At 38.5% G+C, this 15054-nt stretch overlaps 1 protein-coding gene across 2 annotated transcripts in view; it reads left to right on the top strand.

The window, feature by feature from the left end:
- Positions 1-14414, top strand: part of LOC134644808 (inactive dipeptidyl peptidase 10-like) — a 249256-nt gene extending 234842 nt beyond the window's left edge. For both annotated transcript variants that reach the window (XM_063497892.1, XM_063497893.2), the window contains exons 18-26: positions 1728-1826; positions 2044-2113; positions 4253-4447; positions 6717-6771; positions 6983-7082; positions 8912-8970; positions 9645-9717; positions 10027-10100; positions 12231-14414. In XM_063497892.1, the coding sequence (XP_063353962.1) occupies positions 1728-1826; positions 2044-2113; positions 4253-4447; positions 6717-6771; positions 6983-7082; positions 8912-8970; positions 9645-9717; positions 10027-10100; positions 12231-12368 (863 nt within the window). In that variant the 3' untranslated portion in view covers positions 12369-14414. The remainder of the gene's footprint in view (positions 1-1727; positions 1827-2043; positions 2114-4252; positions 4448-6716; positions 6772-6982; positions 7083-8911; positions 8971-9644; positions 9718-10026; positions 10101-12230) is intronic.
- Positions 14415-15054: the final 640 nt, after the last annotated feature.

Here is a 15054-nt window from a genome sequence, read left to right as displayed (position 1 = left end):
GCAACCCACATGTCCTGATTTACACCGGTACAGTTCAAGACATTTACTCATTAAAGCCACCCCTAAATGCAGAAATAGAGGATGAACTAAAAGTCTTTTCAAGCATTTAAAACTGTAACAAAAACCTGTAACAGAGTCTCTCTATTACCTAAAACAACCACAGAAGAAGAGACAGGCCAGCTTTAGCATTTGTTATGGCCAAGTGCATTTAAATTTTGCATTACAGGTACTCACCAATGCCATTATATCTTTTTAGTTTTTACAATATTTTTTTCTGTCTCTTTTTTCTAAAACAAGTTAGCCCTGAGCAAATTTGCCCTATCTGAACCACCAGATGCGACCTCCGCAGTATCCCATCTTTTCCGGAAATGAAAGCAAATAGCAAAGAGTTTCTGTAAATATCCTCACATGCAGCGTCAGATTCCTATCCTTGCCTGACAGTCGATTTTGTAAGTGGCTGGGTGGGGATTAGGCCAAGGAAATGTAGTTGGTATAAAACCTAAATACAGGCTGACAAGTATTTCCTCTTGAATCTGGTCGTAAGTCAGAGCCAGCAGAGCTCACACGACAGTCAGACTCGGGAAAATAGTGGTTGGAGAAAGTGATTGCGAACATGTGCAATCAACTTGCAGTTTCCTTTCCTGGGAAGTTGTAGCTTTGTGGAAGGGACATTTTGATAGACATGAGTTATATAACTGCACCTATTGAAGGAGGTACAAAAAATGAAGAAGCATGAATGTTGCTCTCTATGTGTGTACACTGCTGAGAAAAGAGATGATGCTTTCACTGTGTACTGATCTATGTGTACAAATGTGACTAAAAGCCTGAAACACTGGAAACCACTCTGCTCATTGTCAAAGAGTAAGGGCTGAGGATGCCGCGTGCCCAAAGTCTGGTCGTCACAACTACTTGCAATCAGTCTCCGACAGCAAAAAACAATTTACTGCACTCAGTCACCCACCACCAATTTTTCCAGGTTGTAGGCTCTTCCATTGACCACACAGTCAACAAATCCAGATTTCTTTCTTCTATTTTTGGCATGAATATGGACACACACACTCTTTTTCTCGTTATCCACATGTATGTGTTGTTTCCCAAGGAAAAAAAAAAAACAACAACAACAACAAAAAAAACAAAAAGAAAAGAAAAAGTTAACAGCTGTGCTGCAGAAAAAGCAATTTGCACAGGGTTATTAGGACAGGGCCTCCATCCACAGCTGGGAACTCAAGGCCTCTGGCGGTTTCATAATGAGACGTCTATTGATTTTGGGTTTTCTATTAGAAATGCTGGATGAATTCCATTTCATTTAGCTGCTGTTCAGATGGCTTGAATGGAAAAATGGCCAAATCACAGAGTCACTGTTCATTACACGTGGAGAAAATAGTGGGGCTCCTGTTTTTGAGGCCAGAAGCTGCTGTGTGTAGAATGCCTTTCAGAAATTGAACTTTTTGAATTTATTTTTCTGTGCTCATCCAAGTTTAATATTGGCTACATTATTGTAGTTATTCAGCTCTCTCTATGAATTTGCCACAAAATAAGACTATTTCAGAAACGATCCCCTAGAATCAGATCTTATTTGTCTGACATACACTTTCCATCTCATCTCATTACATCACAGCCTCAAAAGACAATTCCGTACAGGTCATTTGCATTCAGCTGCATTCAGATTATTGACAGCAATGTTTGCATTCTTTCATCCTTTAAACACATTGCCCTCATTTTTACAGATTACTACATCCTTGAGAACAACTCTTTGCTGAAGGCAGCCTTGAAGTACAAAAGGATCCAGCTGACAGACTTCAGAACTGTTCCAATGGAACATTTTGGTGAGGAAGTGAGGGGGTAGGGCTAAATAAGTATATACTTCTGCCTACTCCTTTTCAAACAACTGCATGGAAAGATTTTATGAAATGTTGGTGAATGTATATGTTTGAAATAAAAATGAACTGAACTGAACTGAACTGAAGTGTAGGTTTCTGTGGTGTTAGTGTAACTCACAGGTGAACTGCAATACATGGACTTTTCTCTCATTTCTTGTTACAGATTTACCTTTGAAAATCTCGTACCCACCAGACTTCTCTGATTCCCACCACTATGGACTTCTGTTGGTCGTGTATGTATCACATGTGCTTTCTTCTATATCTCACAGTCCTTGGTCAAGTAACAGAGAACAGAAAATGTATGAATATTTAATGCATTAGTTTCCAGTTGTAATCACACTCCTGACCGTAATTTGCATGTAAAGTAACCGGGGTCATGTTAAGTCAATCACAGCGTACCTTTGTGGCAACCTGTGATTCAGTCTTCTTCATATCCATTTGAATAATGAACCAATAAAAGCAAAAATAATCACTGACAGGATGAAGTGTTCTATGCCAGACTGATTGTAAAGAGAACCTATTTTCCTTATTTTTTGTCATGTAAAATGTATATAATAAAACTGAAAGGTTGCACTAAGGTCCAGATGAAGGAAAATAAACATTATTTTTAACTGTTAAACAGCTAAAAATAAGTCAATGTATCATACCTTTGCACTGGGTCACATGTTGCATTACGAAAAAAGCTATTTCAGTCTTTAGAAGGAATCAGCTTAGAAGTCTTAGAAGTACTTGTCTTAACTCAAAGTAGATTAGACCAACTTCTGAGGTAACTTTTGAAAGTAAAACAAATGAGCAAAAATGCTAAACTTGAAGAAATTCCTTAATAGTATTTTGATAAATACCGTAAGCCTGTTATTAGGCACTTTCAGACCAAAGAGTTCTAATGACTCCCTGAAGGTTGCTGCCCACCGAGGAGCAGTGGAACAAGATGAAGGATGTTTGTGGTGCAAGCTGTGTGTTTGTTGTTTGTCACAGGCTTCAGGATGACAACCTAATTGGAAAAGCAGGGTTTCTTCCAGAAAACTGACCAGCCCTAGGATGGTTAGGGTGATTGCAATTAATCTGCACTTGATTAATGTGGCGCTATCTTACCACCAACCACTATAACACTATGATGTCATTGCACGCACACAGTGTTTTTTTTACTTGTTTTGTAATCCGGTTCCTCCTCATTTCCTCCCTACATTGCTTAGCTACATGTTGATAGCCAGTGTTGGGAAGGTTACTTTTAAAATGTATTCCACTACAGATTACAGAATACATGCCCCAAAATGTATTTTGTAACGTATTCCGTTATGTTACTCTATGAGAGTAACGTATTCTGAATACTTTGGATTACTTAATATATTATCATGCTTTTTACAACTACATGAATGTACTATTGCTGTGTGATTTATTACTATTACTGAAGGTCCGCGGCTCCGAACCGTAGTAAAGGGACCTCTGGCTAATACGTCGGTTCCGTGTCGGGCTCATAGCCGAAAAATAGCTTTACTTTGTTGTCTGGGTCAAGTTTGAGACAGAGAGAGGCGTTGAAAGGCTTCTCCAACGGAACTTATTGTTTCGGAGGAAAACATGAACACAGTGTACAGTCGAGTCTTAATAGCTTACTTACAGCTGGGCTCGTCAGGCACTCTTCTTGGCTGCAGTGGTTATTATTATATTTACATGCTTCCAGCTCCCGTTTCTGCTCGATGATAACTCGTACTTTTCCACTTTCCTTTTTCTCCCTCCTGGCGCTCACAGACACATAACGGGTATGGCAGTCCATTCTCCCTGCAGCATCGACTACACTGCCAATAAGGCTACATTCTTTAGGGCTATGCCTGTAGCATTCTGCCTATTAGCTTAGCACAACAACAACAACAACAACAAAAAGGCGCTCTCTCACCCAGGAAACACACAGTGGCAGAGAGAGCGTTGCCCTGTAACCATGGCAACCGTAACGCTGCCGCCTGGAACAACAGAACATAGCTGTCAAACAAAACCCAAACAGGCCTGACCCGCCACAATATGAAACAGGAAAATACCACCGTGTAATCCATTTATTTCAACAAAGTAACTGTATTCTAAATACCACCTTTTTAAACGGTAACTGTAACGAAATACAGTTACTCATATTTTGTATTTTAAATACGTAACAGCGGTACATGTATTCCGTTACTCCCCAACACTGTTGATAGCCAAGGTAACAAGCAGAGAGTGAAAATTTTGAAATTTGTCTTTCATAATTTTTTCTTTCATTTTTAGACCTCTTTTACTGTGGAAGTTGTATCAGCTCAAAAAGGAATTTCTTCCAGTTACAGAAGTTATATGACCAATGCGGCTTCATGCTGCCTGAAAGTGCCTGATTATGTTTGTTCTCTGTTCAGTGACGGCGCCCCTGGAGGTCAGGCTGTGAGTGACCGTTTCTCCCTCAGCTGGGACTCGGTCCTCGTCAGCTCTGACAACATCATCGTGGCCCGTCTGGACGGCCGGGGCGGCGGCTTCCAGGGTCAAAGGATACTGCACGAAGTTCACCAGAGACTGGGAACTGTTGATGTTCAGGACCAGATTGCAGCAGTGGAGTATGTTATCACATCCATTTTATTTTACTTTTAACCATCTTGTACTTTGAGATAAAAAATTCAAAATATGTGCAAATCCCCTGAACAAGAGCTTTGTAACTCAGTTTGGAATTTAAAGCAGAGTGCCATCCTCTTTTTATTTGATCTGAATATTTCTGCACTACTGTGTCTAATTTAAGTCTTGAAAATGGTTATCAAGTCAAGAATAAAGGAAGAAAATCCTTTAAAGAATAAAAGTTCCAGATAAATTCCTTTTGACATAATATAGACTAGACTTAAATTAGAAACCATAGTGTAGACAGTTTCAGATGAAATCATAAGAGGTTCTGGATGTTTCATTATTTGGTTTAGGAGCTGCCACTTCAGACAGCACATGGATTTAACAGCAGACAATACATACCTTTGTTAAATACTGTAAGATACTGATTTCCTTTGCTGTTATTTCCAAAAAATACCTAAATAACAACAAATTCAGAATGCTTATCTTAAAGGATAATCAAAAAATCTATGCAAAAACTGTCACAACTCCCCTGATTAAAAAAAAATATATAGATATATATTCAGTTTGTAACCCTTCAGACATATTTAATGATGGTTAAAGAATACTTTACTATGCATATTTATAATGCCAAAGTAATTATAAGTAACTTAAAAAGCAAGTGCCAAAATCACATGTTGATTGTTACTCTAATATTTGTATAATATAATTATTACAATTAATTTAAGCCAGTGGTTCTCAAACTTTTTCATGATCCATTTCATTAGCTAAAAAAACCCCAAAGGTTGTTTTCATTCATGAACAATGAAACAGTTTCAAATTAAATGTTGATAAAATGGTGAGCATAACAGGATCAACTAACTCTTTTTTTGATTTTTCCCAAAAAAATCATATTTACTCAGTTGAGTTTCACTCCATGTTTTTCCACTGCTTGTTTGTGCTACACCGAAAATTGCTCCCACCAAGTGGAGCCCGCCCCATAGTTTAAGAATAATTAATTTCAAAGCAAGATTGTCACTCTTTTCCCAGGAGAGAACCCCACAATACGTCCAAAACAAAAGCTCATTCCCCTCTATGAACAGACACTTTGGAGCCTTTTGTCCAAGTGATTAATAATTATGAATATCAAACTTTCTCAGTGTCATCTTACAGGAATTGATCGATGTTAAAATGAATAAATAAAACAGGTTATACCTTTTTTTTAATTTAATCATCAAATTCATATGTTGTACACAAACAAAACACTTTGCTGGTGGGCAAGGCAGTAGTGAGGCAGTAGTTGTTGTTGCTACTGTTTGTACAGTAAGTTGCAGTAAGTGATCAGTGGAGTATAAATTCTCTGCTCGTTCATGCTAATTAAAAAATAAAATCCTTTCAGCCTCTTTGTCCCACTGAACTCTTTGAAGTTTATAGACACTCTGCTTAATTTGCATTTTAGAGTCAAAACAGGGAGAGTCAGGCACAGCAAGAATATGGTGCACACTGAGGATGGACTCTAGTCTCTTAGGAGTCGGGGCAGGGCCACCATTAGCATTTTTGCATTTAGCCAGACTCAACATGTACTTTTTTTGGTCATGTAACATTATGATGCTTTTTGATTTGGGTCTTGTGATGTGATCTTTGCTGTGAGATTGCTGATGGAGAATTATAAAGAAGGTCAAAAGGAGCTGCAATGTCTTTGGATCTAGAGAAAGCATATGAGAGGGTTGCAAGAGAGGAAGTGTTGTATGAGGAACACAGGAGTGGCAGAGCAGCATGTGAGGGTGGTGAAAGACATGTATGAGGACAATGAGACAGTGGTGAGGTGTGCCGTAAAAGTTACAGGGTGGGATTGCATCAGATATTAGCTCTGAGCTGCTTCTTGTTTGCAGTGATGTTGTACAGGTCGACTATGATCCTTGCAGATGACATAGTGGAGATGAGGGTCAGGGGTGATTTGTGATTTTTGATTCTGTTTTAATATCAGTTTCATATCAGACTTTACACATATACAGTTGATTTTTTTTAACCTTCTTTAGGCAGGAGGAGGACTCTCGGGATTTAAAATTATGTGCTTTACTCTTGTGCTCAAATTGATGGTGCAGTCATATTGTCTCATGCATGTGAAGGCAGGAGATGTATCCAAGAATAAAATCATTAGAACTCACTGAAGTTTCTGCGATTTTTCAAGTGTTTTTTTTTAATATTTATTGATATCCAATTCTTGGTTCCTCCCATGCACCCACATTTAAGATGTTCTGTAGGTCATATAGCATGTGTGTGTTTTTCCAGATACATGATGAAGTTTCCATACATTGACCGGACAAGGATAGCAGTGTTTGGAAAGGTGAGCCTCCTTTTTTTCCTCCATTTTTCTACATTAAATTTGCGACCATCTAAATTGTATTCTTACTTCCATTGCTGAAATTATTAAGTGCCAAGAAGCTACTTAGTAAAATTTCTACTGAGTGACTCCAGAGATTGAATCCAAGTTCATTTTTACACTCGATGGATTTCAGCAATTAGAGATGAATAAATGTTTGTGTTTGCTCACTTAGGGATACGGAGCCTACATAACATTAATGATGCTGAAGTCTACTGACAGCCTGTTTAAATGTGCGTGTGCAATGTCACCAGTGACCGACTGGAAACTCTATGGTGAGTAAAACATCTCTCAAAAGAGGTTAATTCACATTAAAGATACATTTGCCTTGCCGCTTGTAAAATGTAAGTAAAGAGTGTTCATGTGGAGGAAAAGAGAAAGAAAAAAAAGATTTATTATTTTGTCTTTCACCAAATGCTGGTCAGGATAGTGTGACCACTGTGAGAGATCAGTAAAACTGCTGTGGTGGACTTTCCTGTGAATTTCATACATTGTGGAATTTCAGACCATTGTGTTGGTCCACAACAATAAATAAATATAATTATATAGGCAGCATTATGTAACACACCACAGTTTTATTTGGCTTGAATATCCTAGCTACTAATGTGCACAGAATATACTTTATTTCTCTATACTGTAACACAGTACTATTGAACATGTTCTGGTTCTGCATTTTTGTTTTTTTAAGTGATATTCTTTTTATGTTTATACTTTTTAGTGTCCCCAGTGTTTCATTGTTGTTGTCTTCCCCTCTTTTCCCTCTGGGTTAGCTCCCTTGTCTTCCTTGTTTCTGCTTCTTGTTTCACTTTGGGAATTGTTCTTCCTTGCATGTCAAAAAAGTCCTAGCTTCATGGGTACATTTGAATAGTCTGCTTTGCTTAGGAAGGTTTTATTCTGGCACTCATAGCAACTGTTTGAATTCTTCAGATACTAAGCAAGAGGAGAGGAGATAATATCATCCTACAATTTATAGCGATGCAATATCCAACCATTCCTTAAAAGATCAGCATAGTTGGAAAAGTGGTGGAGCATATTTTCCGTTTCATACCCTAACCTGCTGATGTGTATTTTTATTTTTTAATCATTAAACCCCAAGGTTAGCAGTGAACATTAAAATGCTGTCATGAAGTGCTTGTTGTCCAGGTGTTGTCTTTCATGAAGAACAGATTTATCCCTAGTGTGGTTGGACTCTCTCCACAATGAGTTTCTCTTCCTCTTAGTCTTTATCACTTTATCACTCCTCCTTGGTCTCATGAAGTTTCTCGTGAAGGCCAAGGAAAAATGGCAGGGAAAGTAGAGATGCAGTAATATTTTGTCTCTGTCTTTCCTCTAATTCCCTGATTGTTTTCACCTGTGTCTTGTCTCCTGCTTTTTCTTATTTCCCTGCTTTGTGATTGTACTCCCCTTGTTGTCATTTGCACTGTGTGAGCTCCCAACTTTAATAGCTCCTATGAGTTTACCAGAATAGAGCATCTTTAGACAATCATGAAACAGTTGGTCCTGATTTATCATCACCATATTGCATCATCATCTTTATTCATTAAAACCCCAGTATATTTTCCCAAACATGAATTATGCATCTCATGTGTAACAATTTAAACTCATGTCTACACCCAAAAGCAAAACTTAATTCTCCATATTGTGCAGTGTTCAATATGTCAATGACAGCCAAAAACCAATTTGTATTTCTAACTGTCTGAAGCAAATGAAAAAGACATACCTCATGTCTGCAACATCTGATGATTAACGGGCAATTCAACCAATTAAAGTACACAGTAAAGTGACAAAGTAAACCTAGATCATTTATTAATAAACTGACTAAATGTAAACTTTATTCTTCTCCTTTAGCCTCTCACTAAAAATGACCTGTTTACTTCTGAAATCTGAGTGTGAGATGAATCTGACCACTGTAAACATTGTCCTCTGCAACACTGAGATGACACAGATGACTTTTTCACCACCACAAGCTGCTTTCCTTTTTACTAAAAGTATTTAATTTGGACCCTGAATAACAGGATCTCCACTTTGTGCAGGTACTTAGCTGCAGCTGAAGCACTGTGTGCTAGTGGCACTGTTAAGATTGTCTCACTTCTCATTTGCACAGCGTCAGCGTTCTCTGAACGATACCTCGGCATGCCATTACGGGATGACAGCAGATATCAGGTGCGTGTTTACTGCTTCCACGAGCATGTTTCCTGTTGATCTTTGAAAACGTTAACATCAGTGACACACCTACAGTTAAGCTCCTGCAGTTACTGAAAGCAGCTGCTATCAAAGTCAGAGGCAGCGATGCTTTGCTTTACTTTTTCTTTCTTTTTTTTTTAATGCTCTGTAGGATTTCGTCACTCATCTGTCTTTGGTTACTCTGAACTCCGGTGTGTCAGATCACATGCCGAAGTTTGGGGGGGGGTTTTTCAGCCGCAGCGAGACTGTCGCTCTCAGGCCTCTTGATGTTCAGCTATCAGATGTACTTTCCTCCCAGTGTGATAGGAAGGAGGCAGTGAAGAAGAACAAAACAGTTTTTTGCACAAGCACAAACAACAAATCTGACCCTGACAAGGATTTCACGGCTTCTGCTGTACCATACCTTACATTTTCCTCATAATTTATGCAATCTGTGATATTTCAAGAACAGAAAATAATATCTGTGGGAGATGCTTTATCACTTAAAGATCTCTAATTAATTTGAATGACTCTGTCAGTGTGTGTCTGTATGTAGAATGTAATTTAGTACAGTGCCATTCATTTGATCACATTCTGCATCTTTTTTTTATTTTCAGTTCTCAATGCCAGTTAGCATATCTATCAATTAATTATCTCCCCACTCTTTCTCGCAGTTTTCCAGTGTGCTGCAGAATGTTCAAGCTCTTAGGGAACAGACACTGATGCTGGTGCATGGCACAGCAGATGGTAAGAAGCAAAATAAATCGTAGATAAAAATGAAAATACGCTATCTGTGGTGCATCACTGCTGAGCACAAAGAGGCATGCAATCCTGGAAGGTAATGAGGCAAACGCTTTTTAATCAAAAGATAAATGGAAAAGTGGGTTATCTAAATTGATGCTGGGATTTCCAGAGGAAAACATTCCCTGATTAACCATGCATGTCGGATTTGTTGAGGCATTTCCATTCTCCCAGAATCTGATTGTCTGTTTTGTTTTTTTTTCCAGTTAGGATTCAGGCTGAATCTTGCTGACATTTTTCTCTTTTTACTCCCAGCCAATATCCACTTCCAGCACACTGCTGAGCTCGTCAAGAACCTTGTGAAAGTTGGAGCAAACTACTCAATGCAGGTGTGTAACCCAGAGATGTCATCACCAGGTTTTTAGAGTGCATTTGGTAGAAAACAATGACCTATGGCAATGATAAATGGCTCAACTGTTACACAGTGTCAAAATAAAATAAATACATTTTTTAAATAAAAGACTTTCCATATTAGTTTTTTTTACAGAATATTTTTCAGTATTCTTTGGCCACACCTTGATTTTAACCATTTAATTTCCATGGAAGCTTCCTTATTAAAAACAATAATTAATTAATTAAGAAAATTACGAGTAAATTTTCATTTCTTTTTTACTTTGATCCTATCTGTTCTAAATATATATTTTGTTTTTACGCTTAATTTTACGCCTCTCTCACACTGGCATTTCTTTGGGTATCACATATAAGCTATAAAAATGCAAGTTGATGCAAATCAATAAAGTAGAAAATCTACACTTTGATCGCATCTTGATTACTTCATTTAAAATCCCCTGTGGTAGTGTACCAAAGCACAACTGCAAAAATGGTGTCTTTGTTCAATGAATTATGAACTATGAATTTTAACGAAACTTCCTGTTTATGTTGTGTTAAAAAAGAAAGCATAACAGGAGCATGTTGATCTCATAGCTCTGGCATAATTAGTGTTAGGCAGAGCATCTTATAGTTGTTGCTTGACTAGAATAAAGTGTGGTGGAGCTCATATAGCAAAGTTATGCATCCTAAATATAGCACCTGCTCATTATGTAAGGTTTTCTTTAAAAGAAGCAGTAAAGATAACTTACAGAGATACAGTCCAAGCTGTTGTCTTTTCTAAATGCACGACCAGCTTGTTCTGATTCCCGGGAAACTGTGAGAAACGTGTGTTGTTCTTTGAAAGTCACTGACATGTCTCAGTTATGCAAAAGCTTCCCTTCGGTGGTGGGTTAGTAGGATTGGGTTGTAAGTTCCAAGTGTAGATTCCAAACAGGAGGTGAACCTTGTGGCTAAGAAACCTGTGACTTATGCTACTGTCGCTTATTCAGCCTCCTAATATGGCCTTGGTAGGTCTCTAAAATGTGACCATTATCTCTCAGCTGCCTATATTGCAGTTGGTGCTGCATTAGAGGTACAGCATTAAAAGCAACCTTGTTTTTACTGATGAGGCACTAACAACATGGCATTTTATGATGCCTCTTGACAAGAACGCGTGTGTGAAAGAAACAAAATATGACAAGGATTCACACTGAGAGCATTGAAGTTACATGGTGTATGTTTTAACCACTGCATTACTAGAAATCCCCTAAGTTGTAAGATTACGTAAAGGATTGTTTCAATGTGCTCTGATCCCATTCTTTTAGATGCTAATGGTGTTGCAGAAACACCAGTGGCTGTGGTGCACTGACGGCAAGATGTCCAGTGCACCACAGCAATAATGAATGCTGAGAGACAATAGTTGTCTTAGAAGAGTCCATAAGGAGATTGGTAAAGTGGCAGGTAGATGACCATAATTTAATTCAGACCTTTGTATTTTGTGTTGTTTTTTACTTTTTCTCTCAGTTGCTGCATAGTTTTAGGCTATGATTGGGAGGGGTTAAAGTATTCCACTTTATGAAATTAACTCTGCTCTGCTATTAATTTTGGCACTTTGTTTAAATGTGATGCAAAATAGGAGGTAATCCCACCTCACGCTGCCCAGAAGCCAGGCTATACAGTAGAAGATGCAGCTGTGAGATTCTAATGGAATAGACAATGATTATATATCACTACATAAGTCAATGAAATGAAATGTTTTAGTAACAGTACACTTTAAGCAAGAGCAAGTTGTGTTTCTGGCCACCCAGTGAATCGAAGTGCAGATTATGTCGAATGTTATTTTTCTCTTTTAGCACTGTTTCCATTTTTCCTCCACAAAACAGCTGCCCTTTTAGCTGCTAAATACCCCTATATATTAACCAGAAAGTCAATAACTTTGTCTTACTTCTGTTTGGTGCAAAGGAACTAGTCTGTACTGTGTTTTCAAAGCTTTTTAGTTTAGTCCCACTAATAGAAGCAAAGAACGTGAGAGGAATGAGAGTGAACGAAAACAATAAGCTAAAAGACACAAAAAAGACTCCACAAACCTGAGATGGTTGTGTGCAATCAAAGTACCCTGAAAGCTGTTTTCCATGTCTTTTACCCACCAGATCTACCCAGATGAGGGACACTTCCTGTCTCAGCAGAGTCGTCAGCACCTCTACACCACACTGACCAGTTTCTACAGGGAGTGTCTGAAGGAGGAGTTGCTACCACTACCCGATGAAGAGGAGGAAGAAGAGGAGTAGGAATGTGTCTTTGGGAGTCAGACCTTTGGCAGAGCTTGAAGAATTTTGCTGAAATCCGTCAAGGCCTTTCGTGTTTGGACCAAGTGTTTAGCCAGAAAAGGACACTGGGGTAGAGCTGCTGATGCTCCCAAAGTGTGTGTGTGTGCGTGCGTTTGTATGTGTGTGTGTATGAGCACTCCTGTGTGTGTGTCTGTGTATGTATAAATGTGATGAAAAAGATAGCTAAAGGACACAACAAGTGACACTCGCATTGCCGGGACTTGAGGCGCGAACTGCCGTCTAGCATAGAGTCATTTCAGTTTTGGGACGCTCAGTTTCTCGGCAAAGCACACTGAAGATCTTCTGCAGGTTCTCTGAGCTGCAGTCATTCACAATTAACCAAGTGCATGGTTCTTTTTCCCCCCTTCGCCTTTCAGCTTCACTCATTCTTGCCATGTCAGTCTCCTTTGTGGTACTGCGACACTTTGGAAGACAAGAACACCGATATACACCTTTGATCTCACCTCTCTTTTGGTTGTTGTATCGTTGCACAAGGAAATGCTCCAGTCATCTGCAAAAATGTTTAGTCACGCAAGTTCACTACAACCTGAGCAGATCCTGAATAAGTGCAATTTCCTGCTGAAACCCTCTGCCATCGCCCACCCTGAATGGAAACAGTGTTTAGAGGTCACACTTTATTGTACAGCGGTCTTGTGTAGACATGTACAATGCCTTATGAGGTTCAACATACTGTAATATTACTTGCTGGCAGTGGTAGTCATCCATTAGCAGTGTCATGTTAACCTATGTCAACTCAGGTCCTCGAGACACAGCGTTGCAGTCAGTTTAGAAACTCTTAAGTTTGGGATGAAGATAACAGGTTTATAGGCCATATAGTAATTTCAGTTTCAGGCCACACTGAAAAAGTTCTCCATCTTAATATGTGATTTGAACCCTTAAATCAAGTTGCACAACTTTAAAAAGGTGTGAGATCATTTTCCAGTGCATCTCCACCAGAATAAAGAACCATTTCACGTATTTTTGGACACTAAAAGACATTCAAAAAAATGTGGGAAACAATTAAAAGTGGCTGAACTAAGATGGGGAATTTTACAGTGTCAGTAAGGTGTTTGCATGTCTACAGGGAATGTGTCAAGTGTTGCCACATTTTGTACAGTACAATACAGCAGAGTGTGTACATAAATATATTTTTAAGATGTCAGATCTCATAGAAAGTTTAGTCTATGGGGATGGATTGATTTGACCTGGACGTCTTGTACTTTCATTTCTTTTCAGTTTTCTTTCAAGCTGTTGATTTTCTTCTTAGGATGGATTTTGTAATGCTTGTTCTCGTTCTTTTTGCTGTTTTAAAAGGGAAGGGTTGAGGGTTGAGGTTTTGGGGTTATTGTGATTGTCCTCTAGTGATGATTATAAATAATAATAATAATAATAATAAAAAAGGTAAAAAAAAAAAAAAACTAAACTAAAAAAAACCTCTGAGTTATTCTGGTGGATTGAACACAAATAACAGAGAACCAAATCGGCTGCATTCGTTTGCAGGACTGAGCACTTCAATCTAAAGTTTCATTTGTTTGTTACCTTGGCAGTCACATTAAAGAGACCCAGTCATCTGTCATGGCCATGGGCTACCTGCATTAATGATTTAGCAGGCAAGATCTTCTTATTTAAAGTCAAACATACTTGCATCAACACTGCATGTCTGTGTGCATTACTCACTGCCTGCACGTACAAGCCTGAATGAGCAAGCAGATGTTAATTCTTAAATTTGTAGTAGCCAGAGTTAGGTGGTGTTTATCATCTTGTCTAATAGCAAAATGTGTAACAGCTATGGTGGTTCAGAGCTCAAAACAAACTCTATTGGTCGTTTTTTAAGGAGGAATGCATCAATATGGCAACCTAGCCAGATGGAAGATGTTGTGAAAAGGTCTATTTTAACACCAACAGTGATCAGTAGGTGTTAAACGACAAACAAATATTTCTGTCCTCTGAAAGTCCTGTTAGTCATCTCCTGAAGATGACGCTCCTAATGGAGACTTTGTTTTTCTTTCTTGTCTAATGAGAAAAAAAATCTTGATAACCACAAGATGTCAACGCAGATCTAAAGAAAATAATAGGACAACCGAACAAAGTCAACTCACAGTTTTAGATCTTTCAGTTCTCTCACATCAAGCTCTAATTAAACTTTTAACTCTTATTAAAGTTACTGGTGACATGGTTACATTTGGTCTAGCATCTACCCCTTTTTGTGGACTCTTCACCTGTTTGGTAAGCTTTGAAAGAAGAACTGCAAGGCCAAAATGCATTTATGACATTTTAAAAAATTACAGTTTCTGACTTCTTAAATTGGACTTTGTCTGTTCTCCACGTGTCTCTATGGATTCTCTCTGGGAAATCATGCTTTCTCCCACAGTCCAAACACATGCTCATTAGGTTAACTGGTGATGATAAATTGACTGTAGGTGTAAGTGCGATGGACTGGTAACCTGTCCAGGGTGTAGCATGCTTCTTGGCCTATGGCAGCTGGGATATGCTTCAGCTCCCAAATTGGAGAAGCATTTAAGAACAGTGCTTGGTTGTGTGGAACTACAAAGCAACAACCCAGTGTTCTCCAAGTGCCATTCCAAAGCCCAGATAAATCAGGAAGGGCATTCAACATAAAGTATTTGCTAAATCAAGAATACAGATC

The sequence above is a fragment of the Pelmatolapia mariae genome, linkage group LG16_19 (assembly GCF_036321145.2).
Source record: "Pelmatolapia mariae isolate MD_Pm_ZW linkage group LG16_19, Pm_UMD_F_2, whole genome shotgun sequence".
Classification (NCBI taxonomy): Eukaryota; Metazoa; Chordata; class Actinopteri; order Cichliformes; family Cichlidae; genus Pelmatolapia; species Pelmatolapia mariae.
Note: the sequence above shows the minus strand (reverse complement) of the source record. Positions and strands in the feature narration are given on the sequence as shown.